Consider the following 24747-nt stretch of genomic DNA (forward strand, 5'->3'; position numbering starts at 1 on the left):
AGCCATCATTTTTTCATAGATTTGAAACTTATTTTAAATTTATTTATGCATTGACTACCAATATGTAATAAGTATTTCACTGCTTTAGTTGTATTTATGTATTTATTACCAACAGAGGCATCCAAAAAATGAGGTTATTGTACACTATGCTGCAGAACAAATTGCCCCATGGGAATAATAAAAACTCAACTATTCACTGAGCTGTACACACTGAACTAACCTAATCTCAGACGCAGTCGGTGGCCAGTATCAAAGAAACGTCCCTTTACCTAAAGCCTATACATTTTGTTTTGTTTTGTTCTGTTTAAATAGAAGTAGCATATTTTTCGAGTCAAGTTAGAAGCAGGGAAATCATGTAAAAATCCAGTTCAGTGTTGTTGTAAGCATTTAGAAACATTATTTCAGGCTCTGGTGCAATGCATGGTTCTGACAATAGGCTATACATGCCAAATCCAATGCAGAAGTATGTCTGCCATGTAAGATGGCTCAGCATGTGTTCTGAACTATCTGAAGTTCAGGGTGGAGGTTATGTGACTGGCCGTGTTGTTAGTGATGACTTACAGTCAGCTGTATGGTCATGACTGTAATTTAATCCCATGATCCTTCACTGCCACAGGGCCATACTTTAAAAAAAACAACAGATTGAATGTTAGGCAAATGACAGGGCTTCTTCTGTGGCTACCGGACTTACTGCGGCTTAAAATGAGAAACGTGTGACATCGAAACGTGTCCACTTACATCCGAACTCAATTTAGGGAATTCTGCAAATTCCTTGTGGATTTACCGCCGATAATGAACGGAGCCCCTTCTGCCCCTGGCTCGACCTCACCCAAAGGATCAGCGGCAGTTGGGACCGAGGCCGCCCCCATCTCTCACTTTCCTGTGCGGAGCTAAAGAAAACCTACCCGCAAAATACATTCAATCTGGTTCTTCAAAACTGGAGGTTCAGCACACAGATGGTAATACCTGACAATCCGGATTGCACCGTTTTAATCCCCCATCTCCATCTGCGGGTGGGGTGGGGGAGATTTGGGGGATTCTGGTAGTCTGCTGTTATGGTCATGGGGTTAAAATGTACATGTGGGTTTGATGGCAGCTTAGGGGAGAACTAACATGGAGGTGGGTGGGGTTAGGGCACTGGGGTCTTCATCTAGGCCAGCATTGACCAGCATGATGGCCCTTCTGTACAGCAGTATCTCAACGCAGCAAAACCTAAGAAACTTGAAAAGAGAATTCAGAACCCAAACCTACAAGAAGGAACTTTCCTGTGCTATGCAATTATTTTCTGTGAAGCGCATTGAGTTGCACTTACTGTATGAAATGTGCTATACAAATAAAGTTTGATTGATTGATTGATTGATTGATTGAAACATCCATTTGTGTGCTATGGTAATACAGCCTAGCTGGAAAGAGAACTACACTGAGAAAGTTGGACATTGGAGACCACTGTGGAGGCATGACGAAGCTCAATTTTCTTCAGAACAATAAAAAAAAATCTCATTTAAAACTAGCTGAGGACCAGAGAATAACAGACATTTCATGCAAAGGTTGGGGGCACATGACCTCATCAGGTCAAATCACCCTTCCTCCAGAAGCTCATCTGTTGACCTCGGGAGGAAAGGCTTCCGTAAAATACTCCCAGAGTTATGTCACTTGCTGTAACAGGCCACATGAAATGCTTCTCACACAAGTTTTCAATAAAAAACCTCCGGGCCAAGCATGCCTGGTAAGCTGTGGCCAAGGACATCATATCCTGACAGGAAAGCGACCAAGCTGAAATGCTACCAAGTACACCACTCACACAGAGAAATGCTTTGATCTTCGATACACATGAAACATCATCAGAGCGCTGATTATTAGATGACAGAACGGTCAAAGCCTACTGTACCACCACATTTCTAAGAGCCAATTTGGGCCTGGTTGTAATGTAACTGAACACCCCCCCCCCACCCCCCGTTTTTACAGTGGTTTCCTGATAAACTGTTCCAAGAAAGTACTTACTGGGCTTGTGCATAGTCTGTATCCAGTGTGTGCGATCATCCATATGAACAAAGACAGTTCAATGAACACCAGAATAGTGTATTGACTATTTGGGAGCTCATTTTCTTTGGTTCCATGCAAAAAAATGATTCTGTACAATTGAACATTTGTGTATCAACCATCTGTACCAACAAGAGTTCTTGAAATCTGCCCCTTGTCCCAACCGCATGTATAACACTTTGCTGGGACTACTTGGAGAAAAGCCACCAAGCTATTTTCCATGCATGGTCGAGACAGATGTTGAGCCAAGCTAGGGAGGGAAGTACTGGGGAAACCAAATGGCTAGAGGACACATTAATCTGAGAGAAATCTTGCGGGGAGAGCTCGAACCAAGAGTTTCGCTGAAACCGCTAACATGAAAAGCACTTGATAAATAGTCTTTCGTCATGCGCCTCTTAAAATTAGAAGGACGGAGTCCATCTCTTCGGGCCACTTTCATGTTGCCTGTTTCTCTTCTTTGCTAAAACCGGATTTTTCATGGATTTCCCAAAAAAAGCAAAAACAGTCATGATAGGCACAGTTCAGTAGAAGAGTTCATAGCCAGGATTCAGTTTGAGTTTGTCTAAAATCTTGACTTCAGAACAATATAATCCACATTTTTGTTTCCTTTACACAAACTGTAAAGCTCATTTTGGTGATTGCTGAACTTGCCAAATAAAAAGACACATTTTAGCATTTAATTTGCCTTTAAAACAAAAGAGAAGACTTGATGTTCCATGTTCACATCTCTTCTTATTACAGCTTGATCCAGACATAAAGGTAGTTCCCTTACCTGGGCAAGCTACCCAGTCAGACTCTTTAAAATAATAAATGAAGAACACTACATCTAGTGCTGCTCAACTGTACCAAGAAACTATCTAACAAAGTTGTTCATTTAGAACAGAAAACACTGGAATCTACTACTCAAGCAAAATGACCGCACCGAATAAAATTAATCAACTTCCTTAGGTCAGAGAAGCTATTGTTCCTATTATCACTAGACAAGCTAGTTTCGCTTTTAGAGTAAAAATTATCTAGGCAAAATCCTGAAGCATAGCAGAAGGTGGTGCTGGGAAAACCCTCTTCGCTCTCACTTGTGGCGACCAGTTTGAAGCTGGATGAAAAAAGAGAGTACCGAGCAAAAGTGACAAAGCAAAATCACCATCTGAACTCCAGCTGTACCGCAGGAGCTACAGACGCTTATTATTTATTTCTCTGGCCCTGTTTTTTTGGGTGAGAACTCAGAGAAAGTCCCTTAGTGAATATGTCCCTCCCTTTCTCTGTGGAGCACAGGGGAGTTTGGAAAACAGGCTTCAAACTGACAGAAGGCCTTATGGGACCTCTCCTCCCCCAAAAGCCGCAAGTTCTAAGCGGCTTTAGCCACAGGAGGTCACCCGTATTCCCCTCCCAGGCACGGAATCCGTTCCTCCTTAAGGCACGCGCCCACCCTGTTGTTTTACACTGCAAAATAACACTGTGAAATAACACCGCCCCACCCCACCCTCTCTCCAGCACAGGCATCAGGGCCCACTGTGCTGGTGCTGCGACCTCACGAGGCACGTTCGCCGGACAAGAGACGTGTTTCCACTGCCGATCGGTCGCAGGTCCACCAAGAGCTCCGTAGCGCTGTCTGAACCTACGGGCGCCTCCCCTGGAGTTTCCCCCTCCTTCCGAGGTCTTTGAGAAGGAGCAGCCGTTCCTGCGGAACCCGCCGACATCCCTCCCCCCTGTGAACACTTCCTTTTGTTTGTTCGCGTGAGAAAAAAAAGAAGAAAAAAAAAAACACCGCACAATTATCACGAAACCGTGCGGGGGCACTGAGGTCACTTGGTGTCAAGGCCAGTGCAGACTGACTGCCACATGCACAAGACCAGAATGACTCTACTCGAAGCTAATTTGGGAAAATTACAGGGCTTTGGATTTTGAGTGAAAATGACAGAATAAATTCAGAATAGAATAATGTTGGCTGTGTTCATTTTAAAAAGAGTGTGTTCTGGTTATCGCATTTATTTACGTTTTAAATTTTATGACAGCATTTATTATTCAATTTATATTCATCTATTTAGCTAGACACATCGTTGCAATTCATCAGAATTTTGCTTATGAACTGTAGTCGTAAGCAGAAGTATTTTCACTTTGATAAAAATGATTAACGTGAAAACTAAATGAAAACACTGGCACAAAGAACTATTTCCAGTTGGCTCGTCCTCAGAAAAATCATTGCCATAATCAAACCCAAAAACAGCCAGCATCAGCTCAACAATATGATATGGTACAGTAGCGCAGGGTCTATCCCAAAACTCACATCCCTTTCCAGAGCGGGAGACCATGTTTGGAATGACAGCGTGACAAACTACTTTCAATAAACAGACAGCTTCATAAGGTGTGACTGACACGGGAGGATTTTTATAAAATAAAAGCCCCTCCCTCTCTCTCTCTGGCTGATTCAGACCAGGGGCCTGGTTGCAGCGGAGTGTCTTAGACTGAAAAGCGTGGAGGGGAGGCAGGGGGAGGGCAGGCCCAGTAGCGGGCCCTGGGGATGGGAGACGGCGGGGGGAAGAGGAAAGTTAGCGGTTATCAGGGCCGCCTGAGGCATCGACACGACAGGCCATTCCTCACGGCTGTCAGGCGTATCGGGGCTCCGCGGGGCTCCGGGGGCCAGGGCAGGGGGGCGAGGGGGCAGGGGGAATGGGGGGGGCCGGGCAGCGGTGGGGGGTCACCCTGGCTTATGTCCAACTTCCTCTGCACAAGCCTGCCAGGCAGTGAAGTACCCATATAAACACTCACACACACACATGCACATATACACACAGATACGCACACACACACACACACGCACATACACGCATGCATATATATACACACACATGCACACGCACACACATTCACATATACACATATACACAAACACACACATGCACACGAACACACACACGCACACACATAGACAGAGACGCGCATACACAATGCAGCAGCAGAAAAGCCAGAGACAACATAGAGACAGCAGTGAAATATGAGAAGTACCGCAGCCCCCTTTTTTAAAGGGGGGGGGGGGGGGGGGGTGGGGATCATGCGGATTGCTCCCTGTGCTCCACACACACACACGCACAGCGCTGCTGTTTGAGGGGGGCGAGGCAGCTGCGTCTCGGACCCCCCCCCTCCTCTCGCAGAGCAGGTGCTGATGGGACGCCACGGAGGACCGGGGCTCAGATGGGACACCATAGCGAGCGCGAGAAACGGTAGCGAGCTGTCCCAAAACAGGGGAGCAGCTTGCCAAAACAGGGGCGCGCTTTACGAGCCCCGGCTTCAGGTCGCCTCATTTACGCGGTCCACGCATCAGCGGTTCAGCCAGAGGACCCTCCAGACCCCAATCACCCCACTTTACAGCCCAATGTTTCAATCAACCCAGCAACGCCACACATGAGCCTCGCAATGCCACAGCCATTTACAGCATCGCATTGTTGGTGATAAATAGGATTTTTTGAATTGCGTTTTAATTACTGCCTATAACCAGATTGCAGATATGCAGATGTGAATGCCTAATAAATCAATGCAGTAAACCTCATGAAACTCAATGATTTACAATGCAGGATAACAGTCAGTGCAGGACAGGCAGGATAACAGTGATTATGTTGGGGACCGGAGCAGATGCAGTGTAAAAGGATCCTACCTGGCTCCAGTAACGTCCACGCCCACCATCAGCTGACCGTTGAGTGACAGGAGCTCGTCCCGCAGCTTGATCTCCCCGCAGCGGGCGGCAGGGCTCGTCTTCCTCACCTCCGTCACCCAGATGCAGCCCACGTCCAGCACGGGGCCGCTGTCCCCCTTGCGCCTCCGCCGCCTGCCCCCTTTCTTCCTGCCCTCGGGGTCGCCGAAAATGGGGATGTTCCCGAAGCTGAGGCCGAACTGGTCCCCGTCCCCCTCCTCCTTGGTCACGCAGACGGACCGCACCTCCGCGTCCACCACCTCCAGGGGCAGGGCGGCGGGCGGCGGGGGGCCGTCGCCCTCGCCGAAGTTCAGCTGGATGTACTCCACCAGCTTCTGGATGGCAGCCCGGCACAGGGCCCCGCCCCCCGCCGGCCCGGGCCCCGCCCCCTCATCCCGCCCCCCGAGCCGGCCCTCCAGCAGGGGGAGGTAGCTCAGGGCGTTCTCTTGTGTGATGGGCATCCTGGAAGGGCCTGCCCGGGACACCCCCGCATTGTGGGCCCCCTCCCTTTCCCCCTCACCAGCGTCGCCCGCCGATGGCCGCCTGAGCAAAACTAGCACAGGCCAGGCGGGCTGCCGCCATCCCAAAACTCCCCACGCGGCTGGAACTTCAGACGCAGAGCGCCGCGATTTCCCGCCATTCAATCTGGCCCATGCGTAAACACGGCGTCATCCCAAAAAAAAATTACCAAATAAATGATTTAATAAATAAATAAATAAACAAGAAGGCAAAGAAGGCAGCAACAGCAACAAATCCAGGGTCTTTGCTTCGAGTGCTGACAGAAGAAGGTAGCTTCTTGGATGGGCAGACTCCTGCTAGGCCGAAGTGGAAAATCTCAGCTCACCAACTGTGGACTCAGAGTGGGGCTGCAGTGATCCAGACATTCACCTAAAGAGAAAAACAGAAGAACTGTGTTAGAGAAAATGGGAGGGGGGTGGTGGGATAACCCCCATAAAACAGCAGGGGCCGGAGCAGATCAAAAGCGACAAACTCCTTTTGAGTTCAGCCACAATGCTGGACTCGATGTCTGTGTGCAAGCAGTCACGCCTCATCAACTAGAAAACCATAAAAGGGGCGGAGAGGTGGGGGGGGGGGGGGTTATGGGAGGGGGGGGGGGGGGATGCCAAGCTCCAGAACTCCGAAAACCACTTTTCTGACATCATAAACAGTAAAATGACTGAAAATGTGAAGCTCCTGCACAATTAGTGCATGGGTTGATTAGGTGGCGACCAAGCAGACAGCAGTGCTATAGTACCTGCTCACTGAGCAGATGGCTTGGATTCACTTTCAATTTCTCACCAGCTATAAATCTTAGGGCAGGAGCAGAGACAGGACAAAGGGAGGCTGCTCATACATCACTCCATCATGTGACAGAGCAGGACAGGCAGTGGGCAGGCAGTGTAGGGTAAGGAACTGGGCTTGTGACCTAAAGGTCGCAGGTTCGATTCCCGGGGAGGACACTGCCGTCGTACCCTTGAGCAAGGCACTTAACCTGCATTGCTTCAGTACATATCCAGCTGTATACATGGATGCAATGTAAATGCTATGTAAAAAAAAAGTTGTAAGTCGCTCTGAATTGCTCATGGGGGGAAAATTCACTTTGACACACTGTCCTCTGTCCAAGCATCTAACCCCAATACATCACTAGCGCTACCATCACTGTCAACAACGCTGTGCCACAGTACAGTACAGAGAGGCAACAGGTCAGAAAGGCTCCCAGAGGGGAACCCAAGACTGAAATTTTTTTATTTTTTTTGTAATTTGCTACATGCCATCAGGACTGTTGATTGAAAATGATGGAAATTTTGTTCAAGAAACCAACCCTGGCTTAATGGTGTCATTTAAAGTACAATACAACATGCACTGTGACTGGACCTTTGCTCAATTCCTCTCTTCAACTGCTCCTCATTTACGTAGAGAATTGTTTAACCCGTATTTATCCAGCTGTGTCCTAATTTTCAATGGATTCATGGCCAAGAGGTAGAACATGAACTATCGCACAGCATGGGATTCAGTACAGCACAATACAACACAACACATCAACCACAAAACAGAAATCCTTCATGATTTTACAGGTCACCAGTACCTTATGTTCTGGTGCAAGAAAATTTCATGAACTCTAAAAATCACACAACGGGATGAAATGCTGAAGATGAATTCTTTAATATGCTGCCATTTTTATTTTATTTATTTTTTATTATCATCATTATAATTTATTTTTACAATCTCATCTCAAAACACAATCAAATGATCCTTGCTTGACCAATCTGACTATCAACATTCCCCATGAAAAGATACTTACTTCCTAAAATGTAATTACAACAGGCACCATACACTCTGATGACATTTTGTTCACCTTTAAACAAAAGAAAAGCCATCAGTCAGAGTCAAAGCTAGAGGCATAAATGAGCAGAAAAGCAGGCAGTCGTGAACTGGCTTAAGGTTCCCGACTAATGCTCTTAACATGATGGCTACATTTGACATAAATCCCTCCACAAATTAAAAGGATTCATAACTGTGACTAACTGAACTGCAGCGTAAAGGTCCAGTTTTTAAAACACAGACGTTCACCTCCAGTTGGATGTCCTCACAGAATGACATCCACAGTAAAGGCCCGAAGCCTTCCATCATTCTCCTGTAATGAAGATCACGCTCAAGGTCTACAGACCCGAGACTCACCCCTCAGAAAGCCTGACCTGTAATAGGATTAATATCTGGCCCCTCCCCCTTCCTCCTCCCTCCTGACAAACACACAGCGATGACCTCTAATACGCCGCTACACGCCATCACAGCAGTTCAACCCACGGCCATGGCTACACAAGGCACAGCTGCGGACATACACAATCACACGCAAAACGAGCACACAAACGTACAGGCACGTAAACACAAAAGCACATAAACACATGTGTGTACGGGCACACACACAGACACACACACAGGCACACAGACACTCAGACACATACACGCACAGCCCCAGGAGAGAAGGCCGTTATCGCTATGAGGAGCACTGTTCGTTCCCCTTTGTGAGGCTCCATGCTAATGTGTTGGGGCGAGACAGAGGGACCTATTCCCCACTGACTCCATTGTGTGGGCTGTCATAAACCCCCAGGTGCTGTACTGTCTGTTCCGTCCACACCCCCTCCACAGGCCAACGTCTTTTTAATATTTATTCCGTCGAACGCTGAGCCAACAAAACGTCCCTGTCAAAAGCAACAGAAAAGCCTCGCACCAGTTTACTGTAGAATAGCAGGGGGCAGCGAAGTGGTTTTATCATCCAATAGGAGGGCATAACAGATGGGCTATCCCAGAATCCTTAAGAAGCTCAATATCAACACTGCAAATTCTTTTTGTACAAATCCCAGTTTGTTTTGTTTTTTGTTTTTATAATAAATGACTAGTAAATTCACTAATTAAAACATTGACATTTTCAACATTCTCTCAACTTTCTATCAGCAACAGGGGTTTTAACAGACCAAGCTTACTACATTCCCTGTGGTTGCTCTTTATGTGTATTTTTACATCACAATTTTGGTGCAACCATGCTCACCCCTCACACACAATGACCACACTCTCTTGCTGGTGGACCGCTGGATAAGGAAACAAGCTACGGCATGAAAAGGCGTAATTTATTCCGTTTCAAAAGTTTGTTAGAAAGTTACACAAACGCGAGAATCCAGCATGAAAACAGCAGCTCAAATGTTTATGGATAAAAAATAACAAAAGATGACATGACATTGGATCAGCGTGCCAGAGACTTACCGTTGAGGGTACTGCTATGAGAGATAACATCCCTGACACAGATAGCGTAAAGTGGACAGCTTTCAGCACACTGACCTACATAGAAAAGCCAAGAACCGGGATTTAAATAAGCTTAGTAGGACACTTTGCTCTCTGTCATTCATTGATATTTTTTTATTATTTATTATTACTCTAATATTTTTTTTTACAAATTGCACATCAACCCAAAATACAGAGACACAATAATCTTAAGTTTGTAAATTTTTTTGACGATACAAGATACAGCTATCGATTTAAGATGCTAAAAACATGCATTACAGCTACACACCAAGCGGAAATAAAATAACATATTAAACAGACAAAGCAGAACAAATAAACGAACCTCAGTTTAAGTTGTTCGTCATTAATTAAGAGAATATAACACATACAATGTTAAGAGGATAAAAGAGAAACACTGCATATAAATGCTTTGCTTTCTGTTAGTGTGACCAAATCTAGGTTCTCTTGGGTGACACAAAGGAAAATGTTTGTGATGCTTAGCAGTTACGATTGCCACATGGTAGAGTAATCAAACAGTGTCCCTTCAAAGCAACAATTTAGCCTTGGACAAGACACTGCTAGACCTTATACCAGAAAACTCACAAAAATACAGTCAAATAGAGCAAAAATATGTATTAATACAGAAATTCAAAATTTAGCCTAACTTACATTTATTTAATCTTTTTTCTGGGACATTTTCAACACTTTATCCTTTTGGAAAAAAATATGTAAAACGAACAAAAATTTTGCATTTTACATATTGCTTTGGGAAATGTACCCCACAAAGAAAATTCATTCCTATAAATCTCAAATCTGGCACAGAACCCTCAGTTACAAAGCCAGCACCCTGTGCAGAGAGATAAGACCTCTATGGTCAAAATAGCTTGAATGTTTTCCAAGAATCAAAACAATCGTTTAACACTTTACAACTACACCCAGGGTACAAAAAACATCTATTTGCATACCGTATAGCTGCAGGTCATAACGGGATGCAGTTCTGTAAATTCCCAAGGCCAACACTGCAGACAGCTCAAATGACCTCTGGTTTACCCCTCCTTGTTTTCATTCACGGCTTAATTTTTCCAATCAGAGTACACAATGGGACAAGCAATTCTCACAGGCATTAAACTACTGATACACATTTCTAATGGAGAGTGCATTTAACCCTTTAAAGAGAAGGTTTTTTGGAATGTTCCAAGTCTGTGTTCTAGAACTCCACTGCTTTCCAGTAGTGATTGTTACATCAGCATTACAATGTTCAGTTAAGGACATTCTAATCACATATTTATGATATTACACCTTAAAGGGTCAAATCAGAGTGAATACTAGCAATGGGGTAGCTATGGAACAAGATCTTTTAAAAAAGTTCGGTACAATGTTTAAATGTTAAGCCAGCAGAAAATGTGACAATATGCTTTTATCTACTAGTGCTCATGCTTCAGTGTTTGGTGTATAGTTTGGTTCACCTGAACTCATACACTGTAATATGGGCACGCTAGCACAAAGCTACAGTCTGTGCCTTTCCTGAGAGTTCAGGAAAGCTCAATTCAATAGGTTTTGTGTTCCAGAACACTCTTTCAACTCAAGCCCATTGCTTATGAACATAATCTTTCATAAAAGTCCAAACAAACACAGAGTGAAGATCATTATCGGCTACACCATTGCTAAAACGTTTTTCTCCCCCCCGTGTTGTACTACTGCTTGGCAAGACTGAAAAGACGAGATTTCGACTGTGCGACAGCTCCGTCTGGATCTAATTTCCCTGCTGAGGCGGCTCATTCCCCTGTGGATTCCCCCCAAAACTGTGGTAATTAAGACTAAAATAAAAACCGAAACACAGAGCTCCGCTGTGGCGGATCTCCAAGCCCACAAGCCATAGCTTGTTTCAAAGGGGACACAAACGCAATAAGAAATGCTTGCAGTGTGACACGGTGCACTAGAATTACTGGGCAGCCAATTATCTCACTCTCTCTGTATCTATTCCATAAAACCAGTTCTGTATGATTCAATGAATTCAGCTAAGCTCAATATTCTTTATACAGTATCAACATCAGTACGCTTTACTCTTTGTTAAATAGTGTTGGTCAATTTCATTGTTTCTACAGCTTAAATGACAAACCGGTGGAATTCATGGTGAAGCCTGGTAAATGCACAAAGGGTAGCAAGTTCATCACTAGTTCACCTCTCTATTACACTTTCTCCCATATGCACATTAGTGGAAGTCATAATTCATTAAGACTTTGAAAGCTGGGGGACGCTTGATTGACAAACCACTCATCAATCAAAAAATGACCAAGCTTTGTACAGCGCGTCCAGTAAATTGCTCAGCATAGGTTTATTTGTGTGTTTAACTGGCTCTTGCAAAAGAGACCATCATAGGCGGAGAGAGGAAGTGGGTAAAGGTAGTGCCGATTGACAAATTACAAACGTGGACATTACATTTAAAAGCTTTAGCATACTTCATTTACTATTGTAAATAAAACCCACTGTCTGACCGCAATGATTTGACAAAACTTCAGTGAGTGGTCACCACGTTATTCCTTTATACAAAATAAAGCGAGATTTGGGATTCAGTGGCTAACTACGTGAGCCTTTCCTTAATGGGCCACTGTGTGAAGCTGCATAAGGTTCTTTGGTGGTAACACAGAATTCCCCCCTTTGTGTATTCATTAGAAAGGACATATCTATAGGCCTACATCCAACAACTTTCAATAAACCTGAACAGTGCCAGCCAGACAAAAAAGGAACCTAAACAAAACCTGATTAGTAGAGCAATAAATTGACGCTTCAATGCAACCAAAAATGAGGTCAGTCGCTAAACCGTGTCCCTTTGAATGCGTTCAGATAATCTCGGCCCACTTGAAAGGGTCTCATCACGTCACATGAATCTACACCCAGGCAAAGGAATGCAAATCACGTGGCAGTTGCTCATTGTAAACCGAAAACATTAGTATCACACTTGCTCAATACCACCAGGCTTCTGGCCATGTTATGTTGATGAAAAGCCCCAGTGTAACCGATAATGTTGCGCATACAGATGCTCTGAGCGTCAGTCTATTCAGAGACAGAGCCCTAATCCTGTTCCGTGTGTCATCCGTGAAGAAGAGGACCCTCAAATGTCAAACGCGGTGGAGTGCCCAAACACACAGACCTCACCCAGCCATCCCTGGCCTGTTTGGGCGCTGTTTGTTTTGAGTCAAGAGAACAATTTCGCTTCTGTCAATGGCGGTGGCGAATGCATCGAGACTCTTGTTTGTAAAATACTCCAGACATAGCTGGCAGGTCACTAAAAATGTTTAAAAAAATAAGTGCAGGATGCAGAAATTTTGACGATACAAGCCTGGTCCAGCCACTTGGTCTCCAAAAATACGCCCAGTCTGAAACAACAAGGCTCAAAAAATAAGAGGCAATGTTTGTTCTTTGGCAAGAGCTCTAGTTGTAAATCTAACAGGTATGTGCACTATCTGCCAGCATGCCTCAGAAACACCCTCTTTTTCTCCCGATATGATCACTGTAATATATCACTGATCCATGAAATAACCCTTCTGCTGCAATTCCTGTCATAAAGAAATGTGCAGCACATCTGACAGCTTCAGCAAAATGTTCAAGAACTCAGCGTAGAGTAACTTCATTCTAGTAATTTCTGGCATTCGCTGCTGGGAGCAGCAGTACGCTCACGTTTGTGATGTGTAATTCCACCCAATTAAGTTTGGACGCAATTTCCGCTTGTTTAATAGGGCATAAAATCTGAAGCCACATTCCCTTTGATGCGAATATCCGTTCTGAGCAAAGGCATCGTAATCATTCTGACTGTAATGCTCCCGCAGTCTCGGTTGTGTCACTGACAGCAAAGATGACACGCCGAGGTCAGCACTTTCTTCCACAGTCAATCATAATCTGAAAACCGACAGTTAAGAAAATAAAATTTGGCTCAGCTGTGATGGCTATACAGACACTGTAACGTTTGCATCCAAAATCCACTGTGAGCCCATAACCCTAATAAAGCTGGGAACAATTTTCCTTTGAAAGTCATTACACAGTTCAGTGCAATGCACGTGTTTGACCTCCCAATTAAGAAATCCTGCAGTGAAAATAGTGGAGAACAATAAGAAAGCTGGAGACAGAGTTAGACATAGACAAAATAGTTCAACCTGATAAAAGTTCAGCTATGCGAGGGGTATCTAGAGGGTTGCGATGTGCCAGAGTACTGAACGAGCTTTCCTGATGTCAAGAACCAAACACAAAAGGAACATAGATAAGATAAGGATTAAGGGAGTACATGTGACAAGCTGCAATCGAAATTTTTCTCATTCTCTAGCTCATTCCGTAGCTAATGTTTTGCATGCAATACTCACTTCATTTTTTTCCTGGTAATGTGCACTAAATGACAAAACACAGATACAACACTGAATTACTCATTGGGTTGATTTTATGTTTGAAGTTCCACTTCAAACAAGCAAAACATTAGATTTGGCTACGATATTAGAAATATGAACAACTGTTGTACCTTTCACTATACAGAGTAATCACCCTTGCGTGTCTGTTCTGTGTGATCTCCTTAAACAAAATGATAAGTTTTGATGCTCTTATCAAGAGTGATGTACAGAGCCATCAAGGAATGAACTGAAGTGCATCTCATAATTGCAGCAACAAATAAGGGGACACATACAGACTACGAAGTACATCAATGAATACAGTAGAGCAGAACCTTAAATGGCAGAAGGTATATAGTCAAAAAATATGAACAGCTCAACAGGAAACTTCATGAAATAATTTCATCACATTGAGAAATCCTACATTTAACTGAAGCCACATTTGAATACGAGATGGCAGCGGTATGCCCTCTGGCGAGAGGCGATGTCGTTGGCATGTTTAATGAGTCGCTGGCATGGTAAATGTTGGAACAGAATTCGAGAGCGCCACGTTATCTACTGCGGCACCTGCGGCCATAAAGCCTGCCCCGCTGCCTAAAGCTCGTCCCCTCCAGTCGTTAGCTTCCGCGCGTAAACGTCCGAGAGCCGTTTCCGACACAAAGGGAGGTTTTTTGCGGCCACCCACCGACACGTCCGCGAGTTACCAGCCCCTCGCAGCGGTGCGGCGGCAGCCCCCGTCCAATCAGGAGAGGGGCTTCCACTCTGCTCGTGAAACACGCGCTAGAGAAAAAACACAGCACCCTCTGAAGACCGACTGGATTCTCAGGCCCAAATTTTACATTCCAAAGAGCTGTCAGTTAGTTAGAACTAAGTCTTGTCACAGCCTTTCCTCAAATGTAAATGCAATTCAGATTTTAAAAGCTACAAGGAACCGTATTGACTCATTCGCAGACCTTAAAAACAGACAGTTTGCTAGCAGGGCCTTTTGTGCAGACAGGTTACTCTGTGCTTAGTCACTGCTATTCTCTCTGATTAATTGCATACAGTAGGAGCCCCCATAGATTAAAATGCCACTGTGCACTAGTAGAGTCCAAATCAGATAGACTTGGAGCTAGTCAAGGACAACACTAACTTTGCTTGAGGAAACTTCTGAGTACTATCTCACATCAGCTCATCCCATTAACACATAGGTACTATTTTCCATAATCAAGAATTCAGGCATGCATACTGTATCTCATTGTCTTATTAAAACTTTGTCAGTGTTCTAGAACTCCACTGCTTTAAATCACCAATAGCAATCCTTACATCAGAATTAGAACATTCAGTTAAAAACTTCATCATCACATATTTGTGATCTTTTTAACCCCCATACCAAGGGTTAAAAAATAAATGTACTCTATTTTAGAGGACAAATTGCATTAGTAATGAGTGGTATAAACAAAGCACAATTAACTTTGAATCATCACCCCCCCCCCCCCCCCACCCCTAAAAGTAGAGTTCTGAGCCCGGTCCAAGGACACGGGCAGTGCTGGCACAGGAGAGAGCCGGTCTCGGGGGCAAGGAGGGACAGTGTAATGGAGTCCCTCTCCACTGGCGTCAGCTCTGCTGTGTTGCGTTGGGCAGATTATTCAATATCCTTTGTTTCGATTTCAACAGTGCAGACTCCGTGCTCCCTCCCTTCCTCCCGGGGTACATATGGCTAAAGATTATTAAACACAGTCCCCGCCTGCCAACAATTTCACAAAGGCCCAAAAAGCAATGAAAACATTATTATTACTGAGCTATACGGAGCTGCCTTTTCAATAGGCATGCAATGATTGATGCACAAATCCTACAAATGACACTATGGTCTCTGGAATTAAGCCCATAAGAAGGGCAAAATAACCTTGTTTCTTGCCCACCAAGAACGTCTCCATGAAGAGAAAGATTACTGCACCACTTCAAAAGTGAATAAAGGCTCATCTGCTGGTTTCAAAAAGGCTCGGATCTAGGCCTTCAAATAAAGAGGATTATTATGCCACAGTGATTCTCACGCAAAACAATAAAGAGCATCCCAATAACTGATACATTTTATTTTCTAAATAGTTTGGTTCTCAAGCAATTACACTGGAGTACAATCCTTACAGCGTGGATTGCTGAATCTAGCCAAGTGTGCCAAGTAACAACGCAACTGCATTTCGGACATGCTTCTGTTAGCAAAATAATTTCTCTCTACCGGGTGGGCTAAACAATTCTCTGTTTCACTGCTTCACAGAAACCCTGTGTGACTTTCTGTGCTACAGATCTGAGTCATAGTTATTTTCAATGACGCATCGGAAAGATTTCATTCTCACTAAAAAAAAAAGAAAGACAAATAAAAGCCACAACTGCCCTTAATGAGCATCTAAAATGTATTCTGAGAAACAGCCCAAAATCTGTAAACTAGAAATCATACAATTAATTGACCTGCCTATTCAGAGGGAAAGAAATGTGATAATGAGTTCTATTGCAGTTACTTCCTGTTCTCTTGGTCACCTACCAGGAACAGCAGCATGCACAAGCAAGTCCACTCCCTAAGAGGGAACTGTGTTTATTTCTGTAGGCCAATACAGATCCTAGCAATCTAGCACTACCAATCAAGTGGTGGCACATTTACAATCTTTACAACCCCACAGCACAAAATCATCAAATCCGCCATCCTTGCCCTTTTTCCATAAGCTACTATCACACATGAGCCAGACTCAAGCTCCCCAGTGTGGCACCAACCAGTTTCATCTGGGCTTTTTCGCTGAGCTCAGCAAAACCTGGACCCAGCCAGTCTTAAAGCAAGGCAGCTGCAGAGTTAGCAAAGTAAGCGGTTTGGAAATCTTATCGTAGAACTCGGCTGGCACTTTGACAAGCAATTTAGCCATTTATTAAAAAAAGAAAAAAGAAAAAACAAACACCAAAATCGCCCCTAATATTTGCTTGTTCTTAACAACTGCTCATTCTGGCTATTTCTTGCACTCTAGGTGATGCCTATATCTGTAGACAGATCTGCTAAGTTCAAAGTCATTACGGTAACCGTGAGTAACTGTTAACCTGCAGCGCTCTAAAGAAGATCAATACAAATTATGATTATGAACTAGTTAGCTGAAACGGCACTTGCAAAAACAAGAGCTCGAGAAGCAAAACTTGGAGGGAGTCAGCAGGAAGCCTGCTGAACCTCAGCGAATGAGAAACACAGATGTAGAGAGTTAAGAAGTACTGCATTGAGTACCTCTTGCACTCCTGCTGGGCCCAAACCATTACTTTAAGACTCTGCTTGAAAAGAATCCAAGAAAATTTCTGAAGAACCACCCAGAGTTCACACTGAATTGGTTTAGTAGCTAATTTTATACTCACTAGGAAAATCCACCCACACTCCCATTTATAATACTATAGTTAACAAGGAGTTAAGTAACTCTTTAATTTGCTGCTCCAACTATCTATGTTATTTACATAGTTTGTACATCACCGTATGATTATAAAGTTTGCGTCTTTTTCTGAAAACATAAAGCATCTGAAAATCCGTTTTCACATTATGCTTCCTTAAGCCAGAGCGCGGCATAATGGAAAATATGAACAAGGATTATGTATCGCTATGAAGCGCCAGTCACGCATCACTGAGGCCAAGACACTGCTTCCCTCCAGGAAACCTGAGAAGACCATCCAGCGTAAATGCCAGCTTTGCTCTGAGGTAGGTTCTGTGTAAAAGCAATCAGTCCTTCAGCCAGAGGAAATGGGTCTGTGACAGAGGATAGCAAATATGGAAATATAACAAATGCTTCACTGAATCGTGCTGGTATAGTATGTAGGCCCAATATATGCCATTGTCTGAGCCATACCACAGAATGAAATAGAAACCTATAATGATTGTACAGCAATCATCTCTAAATATATGAGATGCATGAATGGTGTGAGAACGGCATCCGTGCTTTTTTTTTTTTTTTTTTTTTCAGTATCTTTACTCAAGAAACCCCAATGGGAAAAACCCTAAATGCACTCTGTCAAATGGCATACTGTACAGGAGACTGTGAGGAGAGCAGGTGGCATAGCCTAGTGGCATAAGATGTACCATGGTGTGATGTACACAGGATACAGCTTTACTTAGTCTGGCAGAGATGCCGTCCACCTCCGACACATTTTAATTCCATACACGCACAGCTTTTTTCTCCTGCGAGGGGGGTGAGAGCCAGCCGTTCTTTCTGGGCTTTTAAGGACAACTAAAGCAGGACCTTCGTTTCATCTTTTTTTTTTTTTTTTAACCGCATTACTCCCCGTAAGTATGCGAAGAGATCAAAGGCTGCTTCAATTGCTGCTATATCGCACTCTATCGCTGCACATAACTCCCAGCTCAGAAAGGCCTGGAAGGTTTTCAATGTTAGCAAGGATTTAGGTGCGCTTTTCATCTTTTTTTTCCCTTAAAGTATGGAACATGTGTGTATAAAACATGGGTAACTCCTCTAAATCTCGTGTCCTTTCTCAAATTGGTTTTATACATGTCCGTCACTGGTCTGAGGAACCAGTAGAGACCCGTCCCCCCCAGTGACAGTCAGTCACAGAGGCTGCCGGTCCGCAGACCTACGCTGTTTGCACAACAGGCATTGTCCAAGGACCGAGGATGCCTTTAAGCTGACCATAAAACACGCTCGCCTTTCTTCTGACACAAATTCTTTAGATCTCATGTCAAGCACCTCCCTACTGGATGCAGGGGTGTTTTCAGCGCTTAGCCGTATATTTAGTACTTTTGAAAGGGCAGTTAGTCCTTGCCTTGGAATGGAGTGGACACAATTAGTTTGACCTGCAAACACAGCACGCTGTGCATACAAGAGACACCTTGGATACCACTTCTCTGCAAACAAATAGCTTGCCATTTGCAAGGCAGATGTGCACGCATTACACCCCAACATAGACTGAAGCGGCAACACAGGAAACGACACACGAGAAGCTTCCGTATGCAACTGTTTGACACAAGAACACACTGTATACGATACAAGTATAGCTGCTATATGGTTAATCTGTTACTGTCCCAGATTTTCTCTTGTTTTTCTCCTGTGTAGTATAGGCTGCCCTCGCTGTAATGCCGAGGAATGAATCCTGTCTCTTATGAGGTGCTGTAGGAGTCCGTTTGCTTTTCACCGTAATGCTGCGGAGAATAAGGTATGATTGATTAATTCAACACCATCCCTCAGAAGTTGGCTGTACAGACCCTAAGCTGAGTCAGCTCTAATTTCAGCCAACAAGTGCATTTTGCAAAGACGCAAAAAAAAAGAGCAGTACACTCTGGCATTTTCTTTAGCTACTTGGCAGAGTGCATCGCAGATTCAGATTAAAAGGCAGGGAGATTTTCTGTCTCCACTCCAGCAAGTTGTTCCCAAAAGGAAACCACAAAAAACAAGTTTGTTTTCCAATGACTTTGGACCATGATGAATACTGTACAGCATTTCCTTTAGATAAAGTTTTATTATGCCATTCCCTTAAAAGTAATGATCAAAACTTTCAGTGTGGGGTCCACTTTACTAATAAAAGCAACATGCTCACAAAGTGCACCACTCAAAGTAATTATGGCAAACAATGGTGAGCAATTATGCAATATAGAAGACAAACTGGTCTGGGAATGAAATCAACTTACTGCACACCACCAGCAACATGGACGTATCATTGATGGCTTTACGTACTGTAGCAGTCATGTCAGATGTCCTGCCAGACCTCCCATAATTCTCTTCTCTGATCATCTAGTTGGCATCACAGTAAGCGGGTGGAACATTATTGTCTATTAGTCATATGTTCCTAGAGTTTTTAGTCCAGTAAATACATTGTTTCTTCCAATGCTTGACAGACATTAAAGTCTTTTTACTGCTCTTTTTTCTTAACTTTGAGTACCGATGTTGGGCAAATGTTCTTCTTTTTTGTTTCTTATGTAACATTTTTGTCGATTTGCTCAATTGGCAAACTCCTAATGTTGTGCAAGACATTTAACAAAAATGTTCCTCTTAACCCAGTCTTGCCCCTTCCCAACAGACGATTTCTGACCGACTCTCAAATGCTTTGCACTTTGGTTTTACAGCAGTGACACAGCCAGAAGTCAGAGGTAGAATTTTCCTTATTCTTACTTATCACTTACTTATTGATAAATACATTTCATTTTAATTTCAGGCACTCGAGTTCCCACTGGTTTGGCTTAGTCACCACCATTTCAGAGACATTACATTACATTACAGGCATTTGGCAGACGCTCTTATCCAGAGCGACGTACAACAAAGTGTATAACCATAACCAGGAACAAGTGTGTCGAAAACCCTAGAGAAAAGTACCGGTCCAAGTGCAGGGAACAACCGCATAGTTCAACTTGAACCCTGTAGGTTAAACTGGTTAACACTAACGAGAACAGCAACAACGCAGTCTATGCAAAAACAAGCAGTAGTTAAGACGAGTGCATTAACTAAGTCACCTACGAAACAGCTACCTAGTTACAACCCTAAGCTTACAGTCAATTTAGAGATTACAGGGAGGTAGGGAGGGACGGGGAGAGGTGCAGCCTGAAGAGGTGAGTCTTCAGTTGTCGCTTGAAGCAAGTCAGTGTCTCAGCTGTTCTGACCTCCACGGGGAGGTCCATGCAATGCCCCATTTCAATCAATGACAAAAAGCATGAAAAGCAAGTCTTCTCTTGCTCTCATTTCCCTACATTCCAAGTTAAACTATAGGAGCTTTTAAAGCTTTTTCCCACTCGATGAGCTGAAACCAGGCAGAACTGTGGTGTTCTTGTTCTGGGTGTTTTCCCACTGTCTGTTCCGCCAGGCGGAATGGGACCCAGGTGATGTGGAACTTCTTCACCGCCTACGCTGGCTAACGGGAACCAGTGCCAGGAACAAGAGCGAAGGCATGGCCGCTGCCAAGCCCAACAAATCGGGAAAGAGAAACCGAGACGGTGTCATTTTCTTAAAAAAAAAAAAAAAAATGGTGGACAACCCATCATTAGAACTAAAGTTCAAACCACTGAAGCTGGTTGCTTTTTTTCATACACACCCAGTTTTTCCTACATTCACGTAACATAGAGCTGATTTATCGCTCAAGTTCAGTCTGCATAGAAAAAAGGATCTTTCAGGAACTAGGCAGGGAAGAAATGAACAGCTGGTCCTTAAAGGGCCCACGTCCAAAAATAAGAGACCGATGCCATAAAGCCACATGCTAAAATCACCCGCAGCTGAGAAAGAAGCTCTCACTGTGGACAGGGCTGGCCATAAAGCACACTGGATGATGAGGGCAGCTCTTCAGTTCTATAAAGAGGAGGTCTCTGTGTTCCCATTTTATTTGAGAGGTGATCTCTAGTGTTCAAGAGTTGCTGAGATAGTCTAGTGAAAGAATGCGTGGTGTTTATCCTTTCTTAGAGCCAATGAAAGACCTTGTTCAAGCCTTTCCAACTTATATGGCTGGAAGTGTATCCTAGGGGCAATGAGGCAGCCAGATGTACAGGTAGACCCCTTAAAAAGAGCCAGTCAAAAGAGTCACAGATTCAGCTGGCCTTTTGCAATCCGCATAAAGACGCCAACCAAGTCATCGCGAGCAGAGGGCAGCCAAGCAACTGTACACAGCAAACAAAACAATCGGATAGCAAGGGCTTAGCTTTCAACCCATTGTTAAGCCACATAAAAAATAAAAGAAAATACATCTGTGAGCAGTCCTTGTGTGCAAGTATATTCACAGCCAAAGGAGCCTCTTAACAAGGGTAATGAATAAATACTGGTGGATTGAAATTGCCATTCTCTTCATAGCTTCGCTTAGTCAATTCAGTTACAAGCCAAGTAAATAGCTGTGGCATGAGCACATTCAACATAGCGCAGCTGTTGGGTCATGAAGAGTAGCTGAATTTAATCACTTTTCTACTTAAGAGCTACTGAAGTACGCATATTTAGGCCTACCACTGGTCTGGCAATGTTAAGAGATTACCCTTCTGTGTCAAAACAGCAGATCCAAACCTAAGACCCCTATCCTCTCATGAAGAATTAAAGTAAATGCTTATCCTATTACAAAGGCACTTCTGCTGAGAGGACACTCAACACTCCATTATCTTTGTGTTGTGGTGAGCGAATCAGAACACACCCATAACATCCAAGTGCAACAACTAGGCTAGCGCATGGCAAACTGCATGTAATGTTTTTCTTAACTTACATATCAACTGCATGGAAATCCAGTTAACCACAACAAAATGGTCTAAATTCCACACAATGTTAAGTTAATATGGCAAAAGGGTATTCAAAATCATCACTGGTATGATACATGTAAAAAATAAATAAATAAATAAATAAATCAATCAACCAAATCCTGAAATGCTAGTTTCCTATCTGTAAGTGTCTTAAATGGCACTGTGACCCACAAAGAAACAATGGCAACATGTACTGTAAACACTGGGAAATATACGACCTATCAGTAATGAACACAAACACACCGTTCACATCAACAAACCATCTGGAGGCGTATTTCCACTTAAAACTATGCAGGTTTCGAGTGCAAACAACACATCACAACACAGCACAGGACAAGAGCCTTTGCTAAACAGAGATTAAAGTCCCATTTACCCACCAACATCTGATCATGATCAAATAAACCATTTCATTCATTTACATGTAGGGCAGAAAAGGCTTGATTAAAATTCAGTCACTTAACATCAACGGTGGAATAAAATATCAAGGCTAATGTTTAGCATATAAACCTAGTGACAAACCATTTGTTTGGATTAAAGTTCATAACATCACAATAAGATGCGGTTGTTCAAGGCCAATTACTTTAACATATTGATAATTTAACAACACAACAGAAAGTATTCAAATCATTTCAGAGAAGCATCCATTTCCATTCCATAACCCTGATAATACAAATAAATTATTAGATTATAGGCTATATAAGAACACCCAGATGTACAATGACATTCAGTGCAAAATAAATGATAGCATGACAATACTCCTGACAATACAATTCAGCATACGGACATTTGATTTTGTTCCTCCAGTTACAACATCGAGATCAGAGCTGAAGACATCTTAGATGAATACATCAACTACAGTTACACATAAGACCAGGCATGCAGACAAAACTGAGAGCCAGCACTCATTCATTAAAATACTTTGATTCGCTGATCATAGTGATGACCCAACAAATGAAGGAGTCGAACACAGTGGCCTGCATTCATACTCAATTTGTCTGGCCTGGGACATCTGTTTCCTCTTGAGAAAGCATCAGTTTGAACAAGATAATATGTATAATTAGGCTACATATTCATGTTATTATTTCCGCCAATCCATAAAAACAGAAAGAATTGCAGCCTTTTATATAAATATCACAAGACCTACAGTTCCAAGCGGTTTTCAAATGTTTAGGAGTTTCAACTGGAAGCCAACACATTGGAATGTTTTAGTGTGTAGGCTAACCATGTCTATAACCTTGACTGGTTTAAGCAGGCAAGTTCACGCCCACACAGTCTATTATTTTTTTAAAGCAGACAAAACAAACCAGAATATAAACACACTCACTTAAAGTGAAGCCGTAAACCCAGCATGCAACAGATCCAAACTTGCGCCACATCCTCAACAGAGAGGAACCGTGATTCAACTCGATCAAATTTAAATCTCCTCAAGCAGGTCTACATCACCAGTAAGATGCATGTAGTTAGCAGCAGGGTTAGTTAAACTGAGTTGTTGGTATTGCACGCACTGTAATCTGTTTACTTAATCCAGTGAGGGGTTTCTGTACTCCTCCATATGGAATTATGAACGCAGAGAGAACATGTACACACAGGAGAGGAGGAAATGGGAAAAGCAGTAGAGGGGTCCTTTGGTCTGTGGTTCCCCTCAAGAGGACGTTAAGCACACTGAGTCTTTATGCCAGTCATTCAGGCCAGACTCCAATAGGACTAATAATAATAATAATAATAATAATAATAATAATAATAATAATAATAATAATAATAATAAAAAGACTACAACTTTTTCACCGCAGTGGGGAATTCTCTCACATGCCTGGTCAAGAATCTCTTTGGAGTGAGAAATCCGCTATCCTCCGCCCCCCCCCCCCCCCCCCCCCAAACGGGGACTTCTGATGTCCTACGCCTTGTTTTAGTGTTTGTTCTCATTCCTATGCAAACACTTCAACTCAGGTTGGCAACAAAGAACTAAGCTTGCTGGCACGCACGCACGCACGCACGCACGCACGCACGCACACACACACACACACACACACACACACACACACACACACACACACACACACACACACACACAACTCATATATTGGCACATTGGTCTATGCACTCAAGTCATATACCACTCCTGAAGTTGGTCCTCAGAGGCATTAACAGCTACACAGACAACACGCAACGACTTAATTTGCTGTGGTGGCATTAAGTTAATGTATCCTACAGTCCACATGGAATCACAATAGTCAGAACAAAAGAGATTCTAAGATCCCTTGGATAAAATTCCATATGAATGTAGCAAATATCATCCATGTCTACCACATTTTAATTATTTGGGCTTAAAATGAGGCAATATTATCTAATATAACACACTTCACAAGCCTGCATTAAATATTTGTGTCTCATTTCTAATAATAATAATAATAATAATAATAATAATAATACAATACTTTTCATACAGTGTGCTCAAAGTGCTTTCAAAACAAAAATATGTATCAGTAAAATGCCGAGGTTCCAAGCCAGCACTTCCAGAATTACTATGCGAACAGAAATGGTTCTCCATAAATATGACACAATATGATTTGCAGTCAAAGATTGGCACTCCCAATATGAACTCATTAAACCGAAACTTATTGTGTTCTATTGTATTGTATTTTGTTCTGTCGGATGCTTTAGCGTAATAG

At 43.2% G+C, this 24747-nt stretch overlaps 1 protein-coding gene across 2 annotated transcripts in view; it reads right to left on the bottom strand.

The window, feature by feature from the left end:
- Nucleotides 1-24747, bottom strand: part of pdzd2 (PDZ domain containing 2) — a 91158-nt gene that overhangs the window by 64823 nt on the left and 1588 nt on the right. For both annotated transcript variants that reach the window (XM_035379411.1, XM_035379410.1), the window contains exon 2: nucleotides 5690-6613. In XM_035379411.1, the coding sequence (XP_035235302.1) occupies nucleotides 5690-6186 (497 nt within the window). In that variant the 5' untranslated portion in view covers nucleotides 6187-6613. The remainder of the gene's footprint in view (nucleotides 1-5689; nucleotides 6614-24747) is intronic.

The sequence above is a fragment of the Anguilla anguilla genome, chromosome 10 (genome assembly GCF_013347855.1).
Source record: "Anguilla anguilla isolate fAngAng1 chromosome 10, fAngAng1.pri, whole genome shotgun sequence".
In the NCBI taxonomy this organism is placed as follows: Eukaryota; Metazoa; Chordata; class Actinopteri; order Anguilliformes; family Anguillidae; genus Anguilla; species Anguilla anguilla.